Source organism: Cyprinus carpio, chromosome B20 (genome assembly GCF_018340385.1).
Source record: "Cyprinus carpio isolate SPL01 chromosome B20, ASM1834038v1, whole genome shotgun sequence".
Classification (NCBI taxonomy): domain Eukaryota; kingdom Metazoa; phylum Chordata; class Actinopteri; order Cypriniformes; family Cyprinidae; genus Cyprinus; species Cyprinus carpio.
In genome coordinates, this window is record NC_056616.1 from 23355618 (window position 1) to 23374893 (window position 19276).

Here is a 19276-nt window from a genome sequence, read left to right on the forward strand (position 1 = left end):
GAAAAATCAACAATACACTGTTTACAGGTTGCGGTCTTATTATGGTACTACTAAACTTCAGCAACTATTCACTCACAACTCCACTATGGTGCTCTCTCTCTCTCTCTCTCTCTCTCTCTCTCTCTCTCTCTCTCTCACTCTCTCTCTCTCTCTACGCCTTTCTGCTGGATCCTATAGGGCACATATGAGAGAGCTGTGTCCCATCACACACACACATGCACGCTGAGAGCTGTGTTACATTCTCATACACCTTAAAGGGACAGTTCACCCAAAAATAAAAAATCACTTACAACAACCTCATTTTACAACCAAATTAAGTCATTTACAAAAATTGTATGTGGTGTGTGTGGAACAGGGTTGCCAGGTCTGAGAACAAAACCAGTCCAATTGCTAATGAAAACTTGCCCATTTTTTTGTTTGTTTGTTTTCCCTTTCATCGAGGGGTTATTTTTTTTTGTTTGTTTTGCATTTTATAGAGGGGTTATAGGGTTCGTTTTAACCCGCAGTCTAAACTGCGGGTAAACCACTGACTTGGCAACACTGGTACACAACCAAACTAGTTGTTCATGAAGCATTTAAGTGTATATCAGAGTTGTCTTTTCTGTATGTGCGATGCAAGAAATCACAGTGAACGAGGTACGTTTTGGCTCGTTAGTGTTGCCAGATCTTGCAAGAAAAACAGCAAATAACAAGCTTGTAATGAGCTTAAAATCAAATGCTTTATCTTGTAAAGATATCACATACCAAAATATCTTGACATGCACCTGCTGTATGAGTAAACACAAGCCCAATGACGATTAATAAGCATTGCTTAAATTAAGTGGAAGTGGCAACCCTTCAAGAGCCTTCCAAATTTAAACAAAACACAACAGCTCTGTTGATGGTGGTTTCATTTAAATTGACGAACACAACTTGGTCTTTGGTCACTTTGAGGAGGTGAATAACTGATGACATTGGTTAAATTTTTGGGTGAACTGCTCCTTTGTGAGAGAAATTGATTTACTTCATAAGATCATGTCGTTTGTTGTCGTCTCTGATGCAATATTCTGCCAACAACACACACCGACCTTCCGCATGAAGAAATGGAATTACATGCACCCGATTCTGCCAGATCTTGCCGTTTTCAGTCCGGATACCACCATTCTTACTGTATTTGGTGTTTGTGTGTGTTCAGTCAGGTATCAGGGATGTTGTGTTGTTTTTAGCCCCTGCATGTGTTTCTACTGGTGGTGCAGAATTCAATGGTGCCGCAGATCCTCCATGGTGCAGCTTCATGGTGCTTCGTTCTCACTCTCTCCGGGCTTGCATTCTGCTTCAGGTTCAGCTCGGCTACGTTCACATCGCAATTGCGCGATTTAAAAAAGCATGTTTTCATCTTCCATCTGAGACAATTTCATATGCGGAAATTAATCATGGAAACATGCAATGTGGTTCATGTGATTTTTAACATTCACTACTGGTCTGAAGTTTGGGGTCAATAAGAATTTTTTTTGGAAAGGTTAATATGTTTATTCAGAAAGGATGCATTAAATTCATTAAATGTGACTTTTCTTAAAAGATTAATATGTTTATACAGCAAGGATGCATTAAACTGATTAAATGTGACAATAAATACATTTATAATGTTACAAAATATTATTTCAAATAAATGCTGGTCTTTTGAATATTCAATTCATTAAAGAATCCTGAAAAATGTCAGTTTTCACAAAATATGAAGCAGCACAACTGTTTTCAACACTGAAATAGTAAGAAATGTTTCTTGAGCAGCAAATCAGCATATTAGAATGATTTCTGAAGGATCATGTGACACTAAAGACTCGAATAATTGATCACAGGAATAAATATCATTTTATTCAAATAGCAAACAGCTATTTTAAATTATAATATTTCACATTATTGCTGTTTTTACTTTGATCAGATAAATTAGTATAATTGCATCGTTGACTTAACTTTGCCATAAATTCAAATAATTTTAAAATTCTACTATATGAAGTGTTGAAAAGGAGATTGTAATATTTAAATAAAACGTATAAATAAATTAAATATATTCAAATGCCTTTATTTAAAAAAATAAATAAAAATGGTGTCCTAAAGTATGAGGCCACACTGACAACCTGGGATTCAAAGTGTAATGTGAAAATAAACATTTATGTTTAGAATTTCGGAAAATAAAAATGAATTCTAAAATATTTGAGATTCTGAATTAGGCTCTTGCGATGTGAGCGTAGCCGTTCTCTCTGGTGCTGAACTCCATACAGATCAGTCAAAGTGCTAATCTAAAGGCTGACTAGTATTGTGTTTCTGCCGTTCCGGTTTTTGATAGTCTTGACATATTCAGTGCTCCTTCGGTCTGGGTTCTGGGAAAGTGGCCCATCTGTGTGATGTCCTAAAAGCTGGTCACGTGGTGCTCCCAGAATCCAGAGTCCTCTTGTGGTGCAAGTGGAGAGTTCACACTTGGAATATGTGCAAACTGGATTACTCTACTACGTGTGCTGTTTTATAACCCTGTTTCACATCTGAATTAAACAGGACTCTGGTGCTCACAGAGATGTGCTTCGAAAATCTAGGATTTTTGTACGAATTTGCTAATTCAATTGGCCCTCGCTGGAGGGAAGAGTTTATACAGATCACATTTCACCCGCAAAGCAAACTAGCACATTGGACTACTTCTTATTTGAGGGTTGCTCATTTCTTCGAACTTTTGGCTGACGTGTTGAAATCTGGTCAGCTGACTCATTACCTGAAAGATGGTTTTATTTGCAGTTTAGATTCAGATCTGAATTATTATATCACAGTTGATGTTGAGATATGCTTACGGCCCACAGGTTATAGTAAACTTCTGCTTTAGCTCATGCTCAGAAACCAAACCTAAAGGAGAGCATCCTGCTATTTAGCTGTTTGATGGGATTGTTGTTTGATAATAGTAATTCATTTCAGGCACACATGATTCAAAACATCATTTTTGAGTCTTTTAAAGAGTGTTAAGTTTAAATGCAAAAAAATCAACATATTCTGTCTAAAAAATTATTTAGAGAGATAAATAACCTCTAAGAAGAACATGCACTTCCATGACCAGCATGATGTCTTTTGTTGAGTTTTGTAGACTATTGTGAAAAAAAAACGCCTTCCTTAAAGGAATAGTTCACCCAGAAATGAAAAATTGCTGAAAATGTGCTCACCCTCAGGCCATCCATCCAGATGTAGATGAGTTTGTTTCTTCATCAGAACAGATTTGGAGTAATTCAGCATTACATCACTTGCTCTGCAGTGAATGGGTGCCGTCAGAATGAGATTTTACGTCAATTTTCACTTATGGGTGAACTCTTCCTTCAACGCTAACCCATTAATTTCTGGCAACTCATTTTACTCCAGAGGCAGAATATTTTGCTTTTTGGTCAAAATTTTGAAATGCAGGATGTTCTCCTTTCAAGGTTGGCTTGGTAAAATCTGACTCCTTTAACAGGATCTTCGTGGCACTGTGCTGGGTCGAACCGCTCGTAGCCTTAGAGTCTGTTTGTGTTTGTTTGGTGAAGGCTGGTGAATCTCGTAACGCAACGTGAGGTTTGATTGTTATTAGTCAAGACTTAAGTGGTAAATGAATTGTACATAGATAAGTTTGCCTCTTTTTTAGAAATTTATTACATTTTGTGTGCTGGGTGTTTTTAAATTCATTTAGAGTAATTCTGCCGTGATTATTGGCTAGTGTATGATTATATGCATGGCTGTTATAATAAAAAGGGGTGGGGTCGAAGGCGGGGCTGTGAACTAGTGATGGGCGTGGTCAATTAATGCAAAGGCCATAGAATTCTTTTCTATTTATGAACCCTGGTGGGGAAGATGATGGACAGGTGATGCGCTCAAGAGCCGACCAATAACCTGTTGTCAGCTTTAAAGGAGGCGGGGTCTTGTCGGTTATTTTAGGAATAATACATGTATCTCGAATCAGAGAAGGTTGTTTCAAAAAGGTGCTATACAATTTATTCTTAAATGATGAACTAGAAAAGAATGACATGAAAATATATCGTTGAGAAGTGACTTGGTCTTGACAATGACTGTTTTTATGTTGTGTAGTCTTGAAGAAGCACTATTATTTTACTCTTTTATGAATATATTAACAAAAGGCATTTTAACTTTGTACTTGATGAAAATGTAAAAGTAAAAAAGATGAATAAAAATGTACAGATTCATGTGTTTTAGCCTAGACATTACTGTAGTATGTGCCTCTCGGTAAGAAACATTCATTCATACTGTATTCACACGCTGCCTTCAGGTCACGTGGGAACGATCGTATTTACGAGTCGAGCGCGTACCGTTGAGGTTTTCTTGAATTTTTTGGGTTTCGTGTCAGTTAATCGATCCCAGTTGGTCATAATTTGGTTTTCATTGCAATTGCCTACCACGTAATTTAGGTTGTATGCATATGGTGTGAAAAGTCGCGTATCAGAAAATACAAAAATTGCCGGATTATGAGGGAACAAAACTACATTTCCCATCATTCTTTGCAGTAGTGTCAAAAACCGCACCTAATGCACATCTCTTCATTTTCAGCTAAAATGCTTGTTTGTCAGGAAATACATTTGATTCCGACCACTTTGCATCGACTTTCGAACTCGTAAGTAGGAGCTTCCCCGGACGACTTGAAGGCAGCATTACTGTACACTGTTACGTAACTGCGTGGAAGTGATGGCAAAACTACATTACCCAACATTCCTTTCTACAGACTCCCTCCATGTACTCTTGCTACGATCAGACTGTATTGTTTTTTTATATATGATTGTCGTTGCCTCAATATTTATTGCCCTGCAGCCTCGTCCATCTGATCAGTCCACAGGTCTCTCTCTTATACTTTATCCTCACCCTCTCTCTCTCTCTCTCTCTCGGTGTGGCTGTAGTTCTGTTGTGTTTCGATGGTCTTTGGAGTGTTATAGTAGCAGTTCATCCTTCCATAATTCTCTCTGTACGCAGTGAAAGGAGAGACAGCCGAACACGGGCTCCTTTCCTGTGCACTTGTGCTGGGGGACACTTGAATTAAATGTACTGTTTTTGTGCTAAAATCAGCCTTGTCGTGTCTTTATTATGGTGTGAGTGAAGATCATTAAGCATATAGTTCACCCCATGATGAAAATGGTCATCATTTACTGATGCTCAAGTTGTTTTAAACTTGCATGAGTTTCTTCTATTGAACATTACACGGGATATTTGGAAGAATGTTGGTAAATAGTTATAGGTCTCCTCCAGTGTGGAAAATAAACTATGGAAGTCACCAGCAACACTCTTCAAAATATCTCCTTTTTGTGTTCAACAAAAGAAAGAAACTTGTACATGTTTGAAACACACATGGGTAAGTAAATGATGATCATTTTAATTTTTGGGGTGAACTATTCCACTGTTTTGGGTAGTTGATATAAATTCTAGTGCATCTAAAACTGTTTTAAACACAGTTGTTTAGAACAGATTACCTTTAACTAAAAGCTATTGCCATTAAATGAAAAGGCTCATTGAACACACCTAGAAACAGCTGTAAACATTCTCCCAGGCCAGGCCACATTTTATTTTTTTATTATCTCCGTCAGTGTGTCAAGAACGCCTTGTAAAACGCCTCAGTGCCAAGTTTCATTTCTTATGAACAGACTGTCACTCACTGTCCGAGGATCACGATCATCCTTCAAAATGTGGATTCTGTTGGTTATTTTGGTCATTTTTTTCGTGGATGGTAAATATGACCATTTTAGACTATTTACAATAGTCTGACAGATAGTGGTAGATCTGCCTCAAAGAAAAGCAATGCTACATTGTGATATTTATATTTCTATTGAGTTTATTTTTTTTTTCATTTATTTTATTTGGCTATGTTATTGTCTAACAGTTAGCCTACCTGTTTTATTTTGTACTGAAACAGTCTTCCAAAAATCCAAACGTATTTTATTTTACTTTTTAAGTATTTGAAATTTTAAAAACAAGTTAATATGGTTGGTTGTGATGTTATGTCACCCAGCCACGAAAGCAAACAGTTGTTTAAACTAACATCATGCATGCTTTTATATGTGATTCCTTCTTATTCACAGGAAAAACTATTAATGAATTTCGTTTGGTTCTTCATGCGATGACCACAGCCGTGTGTCAGCTGTACCTGGTGCTGTTACACCTGCGCCATGCCGCTCAACACTGCGCCAAAGCTGCTTGGGCAATTCTATTCCAAAGTCTCTGCCTTGATATATTAGTGAAGTATGGTACTAAACTAGATCGCCTCGGGTATGTTTTGAAGTGTTATAGAAGCAGCGCTGTTTATTTCCTGGAGGCGGTGTGTTTGATCTTTGAGTCGCTCGCGCAGTTTCTCACAGTCGTGTCGACTCTGTGTGTCGCTGTCAGACACGTCCTGCAGGCGGCGCTGTTTCTCATTGCGTCCACGGTGCGCTGGGCGCAACAAATGCTGTTTTTCTCTAATGAGGAAGTGGATGTCTGGGAGAAAGAACAGAAAAAACAGAGAGAAGAAATACAGACACAAAGAGGACAGCTGGAGGACTATCTAAATCCTGATCAGTCCACAAGGAAAAAAAGACACATCCTCTGAAAACAGCACCTGGTTGCTCTTTGCCATGCACTTACAATAAAATGTTTTATCTAAGTGAGATTTTAAAAACAAGTAGAATATGTTGATTGTATAACGTTTCGCTCCACTGGAAACAATTACCTCGCCATTACGACAGTTGCATTTCGACGATGTGTGTGTGTGTGTGTGTGTGTGTGTGTGTGTGTGTTGTTTATGCTACTTTGTTTGGGTTTGATTGTGAGGACCAGATGTCCCAACAAGAATAGTAAAACCAGACATTTTTGACATTGTGGGGACAGGCCTGCGTGTAATAATGCAAACAGGTGTACATATGTGTTTTTCATTATTTCATGTTTCTCTGTGCTGCTTAAAAACAAGAAGGAAACATAAATCAGTTATCAATATGTTACTATAATGATAATTTATCATACAAATAAATGTTAAAATTATGTAATTGTAGAATTACATTTTTAAAATTATAAACCTGTTAAATGACATTAAACATGCATTTGAAATTATTTTTGATGAGATTTTTTATTTTATTTATTTTTTTGCTGTGGAATACTAGTATCTGTACGAGCATGTCTAGAACTACAAAATTAAATAATTTATTCCTCAATAACAGTTCAAAATATACTGTAAGTTCAACACCTAGAGCAGCTACTACAGGTTTATTCTGCGTTTGACACTAAAACACTACAGTAGTCTACTTACACACATTAGCTACATTAAAAAGAACTCATTTCTTAAATGTGTGTTGAAGCTGTTTACACTTTGGTTTTGGTCACAGCAGCCATCCTGAACAAAGCTGACAGAACGTTTGATGTCAGATGATAAAACACTCATTCGGTTGAGCTTCACCTGTGAGAGATTGACAGTAATAATCGATTTTAAAGAGATACTCCACCTCAAAATGAACATGTTGTCATTAATTACTTACCCCCAAGTCTTTCCAAACCCATAAAAGCTTTGTTCATCTTTGTAACACCGCAGCGAGGCTCACACAGAAGAGTGTAAGCTGCCTGCGTACAGCTCAGATTCTCTAAAATGGTGCTATGCTGATGTGGAGAGACACAGAGGAGACAAATTGTTAAATAAAGTTGTTATTTTTCTTTTATTCCCATAAAAAAAGTATTGCCGTCGCTTCATAACGTTACGGTTGAACCACTGATGGCAGATGCACTATTCTGATGATGCTTTTTTTATACTTTTCTGGAGCTTGACAGTGTATTTTACTTGGCAGTCAATGGGACAGTCACAAGCCTCCCGGTTTTCATCCAAAATATCTTAAATTGTGTTCTGAAGACGAACTAAGCTTTTTCGGGTTTGGAACGACATGGGGGTAAGTGATTAATGACATCTCTTTAATTACAGCATTCAACACTACTTTGATTTGAGTGTGTGAAGCACTATTTTAAAAGTAAAAATATAAAAACTTTGCTAGATTACAATGTTAAAAATGTTTATTTTTGAATATTGTCCAGGCCCCACAAGTTTAAGCAGTAACACTGTTGGAACCATATGGTAACAAAATCTGTGTTAAAATCACTCTGCAAACATTTTCATGAGGTTTACCTTATCACTAGAAGCAGTGTGTCTTCATTTTTCACAGACAGACTGTCAGTCAGATCACAGTCATCATCAAAATATGGATCCTAATTGGACTAATTTTTCATGGATGGTAAATTACACTTTTACACTTTTTTTAATACAAAAAAAAATCATCAATGCGATAAAAAAAATTAAATGCAATTATTTGATTATCAAAATTAAAAATGTGTAAAATTGCATGTTAAACATGCGTTATAAAAGAATACTTGAAAGGTAAGTGTATCTTAAAATGTACATCTTGTTGTTGAATAACACCAATATTATCTGATTTTCACATGATCTATAAAATTAAATGATCTATACTGCATCTAGAGCAGCTACTGAAGGTTTGTTCTGTGTTTGACACCAAAGACACATACAGCACTTGTACTGTCCATATTAGCAGTTCTACAATAAAAGAATCATGAGTCGCTGTCGTCCGATTCTTCTCATCACAGTCTGGCGTTTACACTGATCTGAGGGCTCCATCCGTATCCTGTAATGAAGAAAAGCTCATTACACTATACAAGAGCAGAAACACCCTTTAGTTTGCAATAAAAGGCTGTAGATCAGAACAAAAATCAATCCATAATCTTACTCAGCATGTCCCATATTCTCTTCACTGCAGATTTATTTACTCTAATCTCATTCTGGTCATCACTGAAAAACAGAGAGAGGTGTTATTATTAAACTGTTTCTGTGTTCATGAATCCTTTCCAGTTTCAAAGTTAATTTCTTAGATGTGTGTTGAAATTGTTTACACTTTAGTTTTGGTCACAGCAGCCATGCTGAGCAAAGCTGAGAGAACGTTCTTCTGGAGGTCAGACGATAAACTCTCATACGACTCAACTTCACCTGAAAGAAGAAGACAGATCGAAGATCATCTGTTTTAATAATAACATTATCCGATTGCATTCATCTGTTACATAATTCACAAGATCATTTCTCAGATATTGCCAGAAATGACCCACACCTGAAATAAAGAGCTTCACGATGAAACTGCGGATGCTGTTTGAAAACATCTTCTCTCTGAATGTCTGCGAACTCTCTTCACACAGGTACCTGAACACCAGCTAAACACATCATCAGCATTTATATTAAAGAAATAGTTTAGCCAAAAATTACAATTTGGAAAAAATTACTCATCCCAGGCCAAGATCCATCATATAGATCATCATATTTGGAGTCATTTAGCATTTCGTAATTTTTTAATTTTTGTATCCTCTGCAGTGAATGGGTGCCGTCAGAATGAGAGTTCAAACAGCTGATAAAAACATCACAATGATCCACAAGTAATCCACAGCACTCCAGTCCATCAGTTAACATCTTGAGAATAAAATATGAGTCATCTATCCATAATATTGTTTTCTCCAGTGAAAAAGTCGTCTTGTCTGAATCAGGAGAGAAATATGCACAGATCAAGCCCAGTTTACAAGTGAAAACAATCCAAAACAGTTCTTAACAAATCTTTTGGTTGATTTTGATGTGAGAGAACAACAGGGAATGGACTTTTACCACTGGAGGAAGCATTATTATGAGTTATGAACTCTTATTTTAGCCAGAAGCGAAGGTTTAAAGTCAAAAACACCTTAATAATGGATTTGTTTCTCACAAACATGCAGCTTTTTGCTTATGTTAACAGATGAACCGGAGTGGTGTGGATTATTGTGATGTTTTTATCAGCTGTTTGGACTCTCATTCTGACGGCACCCATTCACTGTAGAGGATCCACTGGTGAGCATGTGATGGAATGCTACATTTCTGCAAATCTGTTTCAATGAAGAAACAAACTCATCTTCATCTTGGATGGCCCGAGGGTGAGTAAATTTTCAGCTAATTACATTTTTTTTGGGTGAACTATTCCTTTAATTCTGGTATTTAAAGGTATTTGTACTGGCCAATGGAGATGGAGAACTGCCTGGACAACTGTGTAAATGACTAGTCACCTGGTAGCTCTCAATGAAAGGCTGCAGAATCTCTCTGAGGAAGATGATGGTTTCCTGGCCATTGTCCCTCACATAGATCTCTTCATCAGAGCGGCCGATTACACCAGACTGCTGTAGCAAAGAACAGCCCTCCTCAAAGTCCTGAGTGAGAAACGGATGTTTAGATGGATGTCATGTGTTTAACAGCGTTATTTAAACAGTGAGACTCACCTGAACTGCTTGACCAGGAATAAGAACAAACTCATTGGAGAAGAGCTCCAGCAGGAACTTGAAATGATGAAAGACGTCGTCTAGAAAGAGAACAACAGAATAACCTTGGTTCAGTTGTTTGACAATAATAATTCATTTATTCACCCTCATGCCATCCTAAACCTGTTTGACTTCTTTCTTCAGTGGAACACAAAACTTAAGCACACTGCTCTTTTCACATTTAATGTGAAGGGGGACTGAGGCTGTAGAAATCAAAAAATGACAAAAAAGTGGCAAGAGAACAATAGAAATAGTAAGTCATTATAAGTCATTATAATCAGTAATTATGTCCCCACTGGATGCAACAAATGCCTCGTTTGTAATGGGTTTTATTTGCTTTGTCTCGTCTTGTGATGTCCAGATCACGAATGAATCTTTCTGTTTAGCCGGATCTTCTTATTGAACCAGTCGAACCAGTTCACCAAATCAATCTGAATCGTTTGAAACGGTTTGCATCTCCAGTACACACTAAACCACAAATTACTTAAGTTATTCGGTTTATAAACGTGCCTTACACTCCCCCTCTGACGTGAAATAAACCAGTATCCCGAGTTATTCAGTTACTCCTAATAGTACATTGACTGAACTGCTAAAAGAGAACCAATGATGGGGTGTACACGAGCAGATCAGCTGGACTGAGTCTCGTGCTGCTGGCCTGGGAGACAGCATAGTATGTTAAGGGGCCTAACATTTCCGTCACACACTTGAGGTATTCGGCCAATCACAATGCACTGAATTGCTGGCCAAACAGAGCACACCTCGCTTTTCAGACCGATTACAGCTTTGTAAAAATTGACGCGTTTCAGAAGGTGGAGCATAGAGGAGAAACTATAATGTACATTATATGGAAAATAATGTGTTTTTTGTAACTTAAACCGCATAAACACATTTCATTACACCAAATAATGTTCTTTTTAGCAGCACCATATGCACCCTGTAAATTTAATTTGTTGTTTCAATGGTCCATATACATGTTAATTATAAAAAGTATGTCTAACTGAATCTGTAGAATTGTTTTCATCTTTATGAATTAGTTTTTTCGATTTTATGCAACTTTATTATCGAATCCCACATTCCATTTTTATGACTGGATTCCATGATTCCGTCTGCACTGCAGAAATCACGTGGCCCTATATAGTTGATTTCACATGATACGACTCACCTGTCCTATTTCTTGCAGCTGTTCTCATAGCGACCGCCACTATAGCTGGTCTTGTGAATACATGTACTGCTTGATTCCTGTAGGAGGCGCACATGAGCACAGCAGCAGCACGTCTGAACACAGCCTCCTCTTGAGTGACAGGGCCTGGCCCCGCCTCCTCCACTAAATAGACACGCCCCCTCTCACAGCGCACCACTGAGTGATGCAGGCTCACGCTCGATGACATCACCTCAGAATCCGAAACATTCTCTACACATAAAAAAAGAGGAGAGAATGGTATGTTTTCATACCTGCAAATATAGTTTTAAATGATAAACGTTTTTTAGATTTTTTTGATGAAGATGTGATTGGTGTTTCGTGATGAGTGGTTGCTATTAGGACATTTTTATTGGAATTAACAGGATCTTAAACAACAATTTTCTGTATCCGAAAGATTCAACCCACAAACTTAAGAACTTCTGTCCCGTTTGCCCAATATTTAACGGTCAGTCTGTGTGGTTGGCGTAGGAACAGCTCTGAATGGGGTTTTTGTTGTTTTCGGATGCTGCTGATCCCATTCACATGTTTGGCTTTAGTCCCAGAGTTAAAGAACCTTTACAAGATGTTCACAATACACAGAAAACTAAACTAGTGAGAGACCCTTGCAAAGAGCTCATGAATATTCTAACTAGTGAAGTACACAGCTCCAATTATAATATGTTAGTGCTTTCTCTATGGACAGCATCTGCTGTTGATTTTAAGGCAGAAAATAATTTGACTCATTCTTCCGTTTGTAAAAAAACAGCCAAAATTGTGTTAACACAAGACATTCCAGAGGGTTTATGGTTGTAAAATCAATTCTTCTGTTAAAAAAAAAAAGTTATTTGAGCTCTAAAGTTGTCGAAATGTAGTTTTTAGTATTGTAAAAAACAGAAACTGATGAAGTTCTGGTTATGATCAAGCTTTTCTACTTTTTCTGGTATTTATGCACATCAATCAGAAATAACTGCATTTACATGGTGGTGACATATGAGATATAATTTTGAACGGTTTGGCTTGTATTTTAATGTCCTGCCCTACAGATGTCCACTGTAAGATTTTTCTTATTCAAACTGACAAATAAGTCAAAAATATTTTCTCTGCCAATTGACAGCATGCAACAGAAGCTGTCTATAAAGCACTGAAGCCACTAGCTAATTGTATTTTTATGTAGTATTGTGTAATGCGATCCCACATTTATTTATAGAGCATCATCTCTACACAAATCCTTACTGGGCCATCTGAGATGAGCTCCAAACCGCAGGGCGAGTCTCCTCAGCCCCAGGGTTTTATGGGTCAGCAGGTCCAAATCAATGCCCTGGAGGTTCTGAAGGAGAACCACGGCCATCAGGTTCCAGGCGCTCAGTACCACATTTCTCTCCTGCAAACGGATGATCATGTGGGCGAGACCAGATACAAACTCCTGCGTCTCCTTACTGGGCTTCATAGGCAGGTCTCTGTTAAGGAGGCAAAAAAGAGTGAGGCTTTTGAGCTAATAACAGCATTCTACTACTTCTGCAGTATGGAGTTTGTATATTTCAAGCAGTATTTGTCTGTTTGCATGGAATAACAAGATGCAAAAACATGCAATAACAAAAAAATACAATTATGTGTCATGAATGATTTGTGAATATGATCACAAAATGCTGGTGATGGCTGTAAACTAAAAAAATAATACTCTGGCAGGGAAAGTGTTAAAATCTCTATTTTTACTAATTATTTGATCAGACTGGCAAATTTTTGGACAAAAATAGAAACGTAAAGCATAACAAAAAAGCTTAAAATTTAAGCAGAATTAAAATAATATTTTTTTATTTAATATCCAAATATTTCATATTGAACTACTTTATTCATAATAAATGAATGAACAACCAAATTAAATTATCACTGCAATTTCACACAGTATTTTTTTAAAACAAGTTTTATTTATTATTTATTTTATTTTAAATAAATAAAAGGTGTGCATCAGTGTTATTTTAGTGACAGAAATACTATTGTAATTTTTGTATTAACTTTTTTCAATTAGTTTTCATTTTTATATTTTCTGTTTTCATTTTAGTTTTTATTGTTGTGTTTTTGTCATTATTATTAGTTTTTTATGTTTATTATTTTATTTCAATTTTAGTTTGTCATTTTATTAATTGAAAATTAGAAATATTGCATAAGCAACTAATTGAAATAAAATAAGTTTTACATTTTTAAATAAAATGTATTTTATTTCAAGTAATGATTTTTTTTATTAATTTATTTTAGGTTTAGTTAACTATATTAACTCTAATGTGTTTATTACCTGGGTACCAGATTATACTGTCTGCGGTTTATTTTTCCCTTCACCAGGTCTCTGACTGACACAGGGTTGCCAAAGCACACATGCATGCAGCCGTAATCCTCCTTCAGCACAGTCCTGGCCTTCAGCAAAGCCTGCAGATGCACAGCAAGAGCTCAGAACCAGGTTCTTTCCTTAATATCTTTGTATTTTGCACAGACTGTACCTCTGTGGTCTCTTTTGGTTTAGGCACTCCCAGCAGCTCATGAGCGAGGAGCGACTCCTCCAACACACGCTCATAACTGATGCTGATGGGCACCAGACTGATGTCAAACACCTCTCCTTTAAAAAAGGGCTCCAACACCATGTGCATCATTCCTGGAAGGATCCAAACACAACTGGAGAACATGTAGAACCCCACATTTACAGCTTACCATCTTAACTACAAGCTTACCTAGTTTTGGTGTGAGAGATTTCAGCGTTCTGCTCCGTAATCCTTCAACGTAAAACTCTAATGGAGCATAACCTGTCTGCAGAAAAACAACTACTGTAAGTATCAGTGCTAATTATATTTTCAGGGTTAAATAAGTGTTTCTGTAGTGCAATAGAAGATATTTCCAAATACATATTCAGGAGTATTATTAGAGATCTTTAATAATATGTACTAATTAACTGTGCAAATTAGGATCAGGAACATGCATTACAAAAGTAAACACCACATTAAGCATTAAAAAATTTAAATTAATTGTTTTACATTCCACAACTGAATTTATAATGTACAGAAGATGGATATTCATGTTGAGATTTGTTAAAGATTACATTTAACAGGGTTATTAAATTATTAGTGTTATGTCTATTAAATAGAAATGTAAAATATAAGTCTATTAAATTAAAATTGCTTCCTTACATTCAAACAGTTTTGTTTCTTTTTTTTCTTCAGATTAATATTTTTATTCAAAGATGCGTTAAATTAATCACAAGTGACAATAAAGATCAAAAGTGACATTTATAATGTAAAAAAGTTTGTTTCAAATAAATGCTGTTTTTTTATATTTCTATTCATCAAAGAATCCTGAAAAAATTGTTTCCACAAAAATACGAAGCAGCAAAACTATTTTCAATACTGATAATAATCAGAAATGTTTCTCAAGCAGCAAATCAGCATATTAGAATGATTTCTGAAGAATTGTGTGACACTGAAGACCGGAGAAATGATGCTGAAAATTCATAGAATAAATTACATTTTAAAATATTTTACAGTAGAAAAAAGTTTTTTTTAATTGTAATAATATTTCACAATAATAATGTTTTCCCTGTATTTTGAATCAAATAAATGCAGCCTTGGTGAGCAAAAAAAATAATAAAAAAATGACCAACCCCACACCAATTAATGGTACTGTACGATCATTTCTAGACAAATAACCTCTAATAATAAATTAATTCTCACCCGCACAATGGTTCTGACGTACTCAGACAGAACCGCCCAGTACAGCTTGTCTGAGCCAATGGCACGACGGATAAAGAATGCTCCTGACCGCCGAAAGATCTCACCAATCAGCTTCATCCCCATCAGAGCTGTAAGAGAAAGAACCATGGACAGATTTGGATAGAGGTGAGTAGAGAAATAATTCACTATCACAGCCTGAATACAAGTAGTTTTATGTTTATGTTTTGACATGACAACATTTAATTGCATTTTACATTCAAAATATGATGTGACTGGGATTTTGCCACCTACAGTTACATTAAAAATCAATAGATACTTGCGAATTCCAGCTGCAATGACGGGGATAGAGAGGTCATAAGTGAACATGATGTAAGACAGAACCAGGAAGTCCATGTAACTCCTGTGATTGGGCATCAGGATGACGGGATACTCCTGAATGGCTTGCTGGAGCTGAATGAAGACAAAATTCATTTCTGAATTGAAAATGTATTTTTAAAGGGGACCTATTATGCAAAAATCTGTTTTATTAGGTGTTTGAACACAGTTGTGTGTCTGCAGTGTGGTACACGTCACCACATGAAAAAGTCCCGCCCATTTGTGATGCTCTCTGCCCTATTAGCATAGACACAGGTCTGAGTGAGAAGCAGAAGTCCACCATTACTGGAGATTTACAATGTCAGCACCAAAAAAGCAATACAAGTGTTGTGTTTTGTGATGCACTATGGATTTCATAGGAAATGTATCAAAAAAAGAAAAAAAGAAAGTCGATTACTTGAGAGTTTCTGACAGTTTCAATGCATGAGATTGTTGTGTGTTGAGGGTGTGCCAACGGGAGCATTAGGTTTTGAAGCTCCGCCCTCTTCTGAAAAGGGGGCCAGGAGCACCATCTCATTTGCATTTAAAGGGACAAAGACAAAAATGGCACATTTTGGCTCATACCATAAAAGTGGCAAGTTAAACAAGCTATAAAAAATGATCTGTGTGGTATTTTGAGCTAAGACTTTACATACACACTCTGGGGGGATCGGAGACTTATTTTACATTTTCTAAAAAGCGGCATAATAGGTCCCCTTTAAAAGAACAGAAAAACTCTGACCCGTGTGAGTCCATCCTCATTGACGTGTATAGAGCTGAAGACGCTCTTAAAAACTTTGCTCAGTGCGAAGCCCAGCAGACGAATGAATCCCAGCTGAAGGTTTTGACTCATCTCATCCAGCAGCGCAGATGCCTCTTCTAAAAGCGCCTCACGCGGTTCATCACATTCAACCATAATCTGTGTGTGAGCGAGAGACGGTGAGAAAAACTGGTGTGGCATCTTCTTTTAGTAAGCAATGCTCTCTGTCTCTCACCTCCTGTATGATGTAGCTCAGGTACTGTGATTCAAGCACCATCCTGTTGAGAGTGGCAGCTGCAATGGGCGTGGCCCCACGGTATGGCTGAGGGTTAAAGGTCCGGAAGGCGTGGCTTAAGTCACTGCTCCGCCTCCTCTCCTCCAGAATGTCAAAGAAGCCATCAGCTTCTGCACCATCCACACTCTAATGCATACATGTTCAATAAAGCAGAAATATAAAAAGTTCATACATAAACAGTATCAAAACTTGTAAGCACAAAATACAGTTCTGGTTGTATTGCCAGGTTAACAAAAAAGTAATAAAGAGGACACATAGGATGAATATAGAGATGCCGTTGTCACAGTTTTAGGAAGATTAACAGAGCTTTGGATAGTTTCCATATTGTTTAGATAAACTTTGAAAACTCTTTATGAATTATGAGTATGTTAGCTACCATAGCTATAAATAAAGACTTTGGATGACATGAAACTGTGGTCAAAAGTCTATCATAAATGCAAAAATGTTGGGGCAAGAGTTGGATGGATGGATGTTGTCCCCAACAATGTCAAAATCAATCCTTCACTCTGTAGAGTAAGCCACTTTCACTTCAGGATCAGTTATAACCATAACTCCTGAAAAGGTTGGCAATAGTTTTATATAATTTGAATTCAGAAATGTTAATTATTCTTTTTTAAAAATCGCAAAACGCATCCTGCCTAACGTTAGTAAAGGAAACATAACAAAAAGTGAAAATAAAAACACTTCCCTCATCGTGTTCATACTGCTAAGGTGCTAAATTCGTTAGCTATTATTAGATATTACCACCAAAGCTGTGTAACGTTACACAACAAAAGCGAAAGCGATAGTTACACCCGTTATTATAATACGCGTCCGTAGCCAATAATTAAACAAAGATCCCTAAACAACAGACAGATGGTGTTCATACCAGTGGCTCCATGTCCCATACAAGAGCAGCAGGTGCTCTTCTCCTCTCCTCTGATCATGTGAGGGTCAGAGTCAAGAGAACCGGACAAACCTCGGACCCAAGCTCGCGCACCAGTGAGCGTGCGCCCCGCGGGAACGCCTCCCGTCGCGTGACCCGTCACCCCCAATAATCTCCAACTTCAAACAATCTGTGTCAAAGATTATCACGTTTAACAGAGATGATAAAAAAATGTCATATTAAACACTGTTTTTTATAACCGTAGACATGCATTTAACCCTTACAACCTCTGTGCCTTCAGAGCGAAACACAAGTTTGCATCCTCCTCACTCACTGTCTTTGCCCAAATTGTATATGAAATGAGTAATATCTTTGATGAGTTGATTGTGGATCCTTTTATTTTGATCCTTGGTCTGCTGAATAAAGCTTTGATTTTATCAAATGAAAAGACACTTTACAATCTAATATTTACATCAAGTAAAAATATTAATGAGATGGATAAGTGATATGACTCTAAGGCACAGGATTCTAATGGAACTTATCCCACTGGAATATTTAACATGTTTAGTTAATGGTCAGCCAGGTCAGTTTTATAATGACTGAAGCCTTCTATCAATAATCTAGGGATTGATTTATCGACTATTCTGTGGAAGTGAGTGCACAAGATTTTGATTACCTCTATGTATTTAGTGTGGTTATCCACTTAATTTGAGTACCTTTTTTTTTCTTTTCCTTTTTAGTGGCCTACCCTTACCAAAATGTAGTATACTTCAAGTTTATTTTATTATGTTTAATTTTTTTTTTTTTAAGTATATTTTTTTTTTAAGTATACTTTATGTAGCAAGTATACAAATATCAGTGTTCTAGTAGTATACTTGTAAGTGTACTTTTTCAATACTCCTTGGGACTAAATTGGCCCACTTTATGTTTAACAACAGCAAACTTTGAGTACACAACTAGTTTACCTCTATATTTGTAGTTTGTACTGCAGTTATACTAAAAGTGAGCTTATAGGTATACTGATAGTTTACTAATCAAATACTTTGTTCACTTTGAAGTATAGGTTTAGTTTAGTAGTTTTATACTGCAAGTGAACTCATAAGTTTTCTTTGAGTGAACTTTACATCATACTTTAAGTGTACTACTATGTCCCTATTTAGGTTTTAGTTTGTATATATTTTGGTATATGAATATCTAAACATACAAAACATCCAATGAAAGAACAGGGTATCTGCTTGTAAACAAAAACATTTTATTCTTCATGCATTCTTTTTTGTGGGTAAGTTTCATAAAAAATAAGGAAATAACATTTTGAACAAAAAGCTGAAAAAAGACAGATAATCAAAACGTAGATGGAGTCGATCAACACCCCAAAGCTTGACTGTAATTATTACCTCTTCATCGGTCGACATTTTATTCCATAATGTTACAGTTTTGATGCTGTTTCATGTCAGATGATCGCGTTAGATTACGTGTTAGTATATGTTGGTTCTTTTTTTCCCCTTCACTTGTTTTTTTTTTTTTTTTTTTAGGAAATTCTGTACAGAATATGTGTACTAGCGCCCTCTTCCATATAACAATGAAAACACGGATTCTAGGAGCACAAGTATAGCTCAAATATATTTAGACTTTTTGTAAGTATAAGTATACTTAAATGTCATTTTATGTATATTTCTGAGGACTATATAAAGCCCATTTCTGAGAAGTACATAAAAAGTAAACTAAAAGCATACTTTCCTGTTTTTAGTTTAAAAGAAGTATACTAATAGCACAC

The 19276-nt window shown here is 36.5% G+C and overlaps 1 protein-coding gene across 1 annotated transcript; it reads right to left on the bottom strand.

Moving 5' to 3' along the window:
* Positions 1–7995: 7995 nt before the first annotated feature.
* On the bottom strand, positions 7996–17663 carry LOC109113116 (dihydroxyacetone phosphate acyltransferase-like). The gene is made up of 16 exons (XM_042746608.1): positions 17506–17663; positions 16578–16763; positions 16325–16501; positions 15549–15678; positions 15229–15356; positions 14236–14311; positions 14008–14159; positions 13806–13936; positions 12749–12972; positions 11498–11746; positions 10297–10376; positions 10087–10227; positions 9114–9213; positions 8902–8995; positions 8739–8800; positions 7996–8636 (listed from the first exon to the last, which is right to left on the bottom strand). The coding sequence occupies exons 1-16, from the start codon at positions 17515–17517 to the stop codon at positions 8593–8595; spliced, it is 1986 nt and encodes a 661-aa protein (XP_042602542.1). The 5' UTR covers positions 17518–17663; the 3' UTR covers positions 7996–8592.
* Between the last annotated feature and the right edge of the window lie 1613 nt (positions 17664–19276).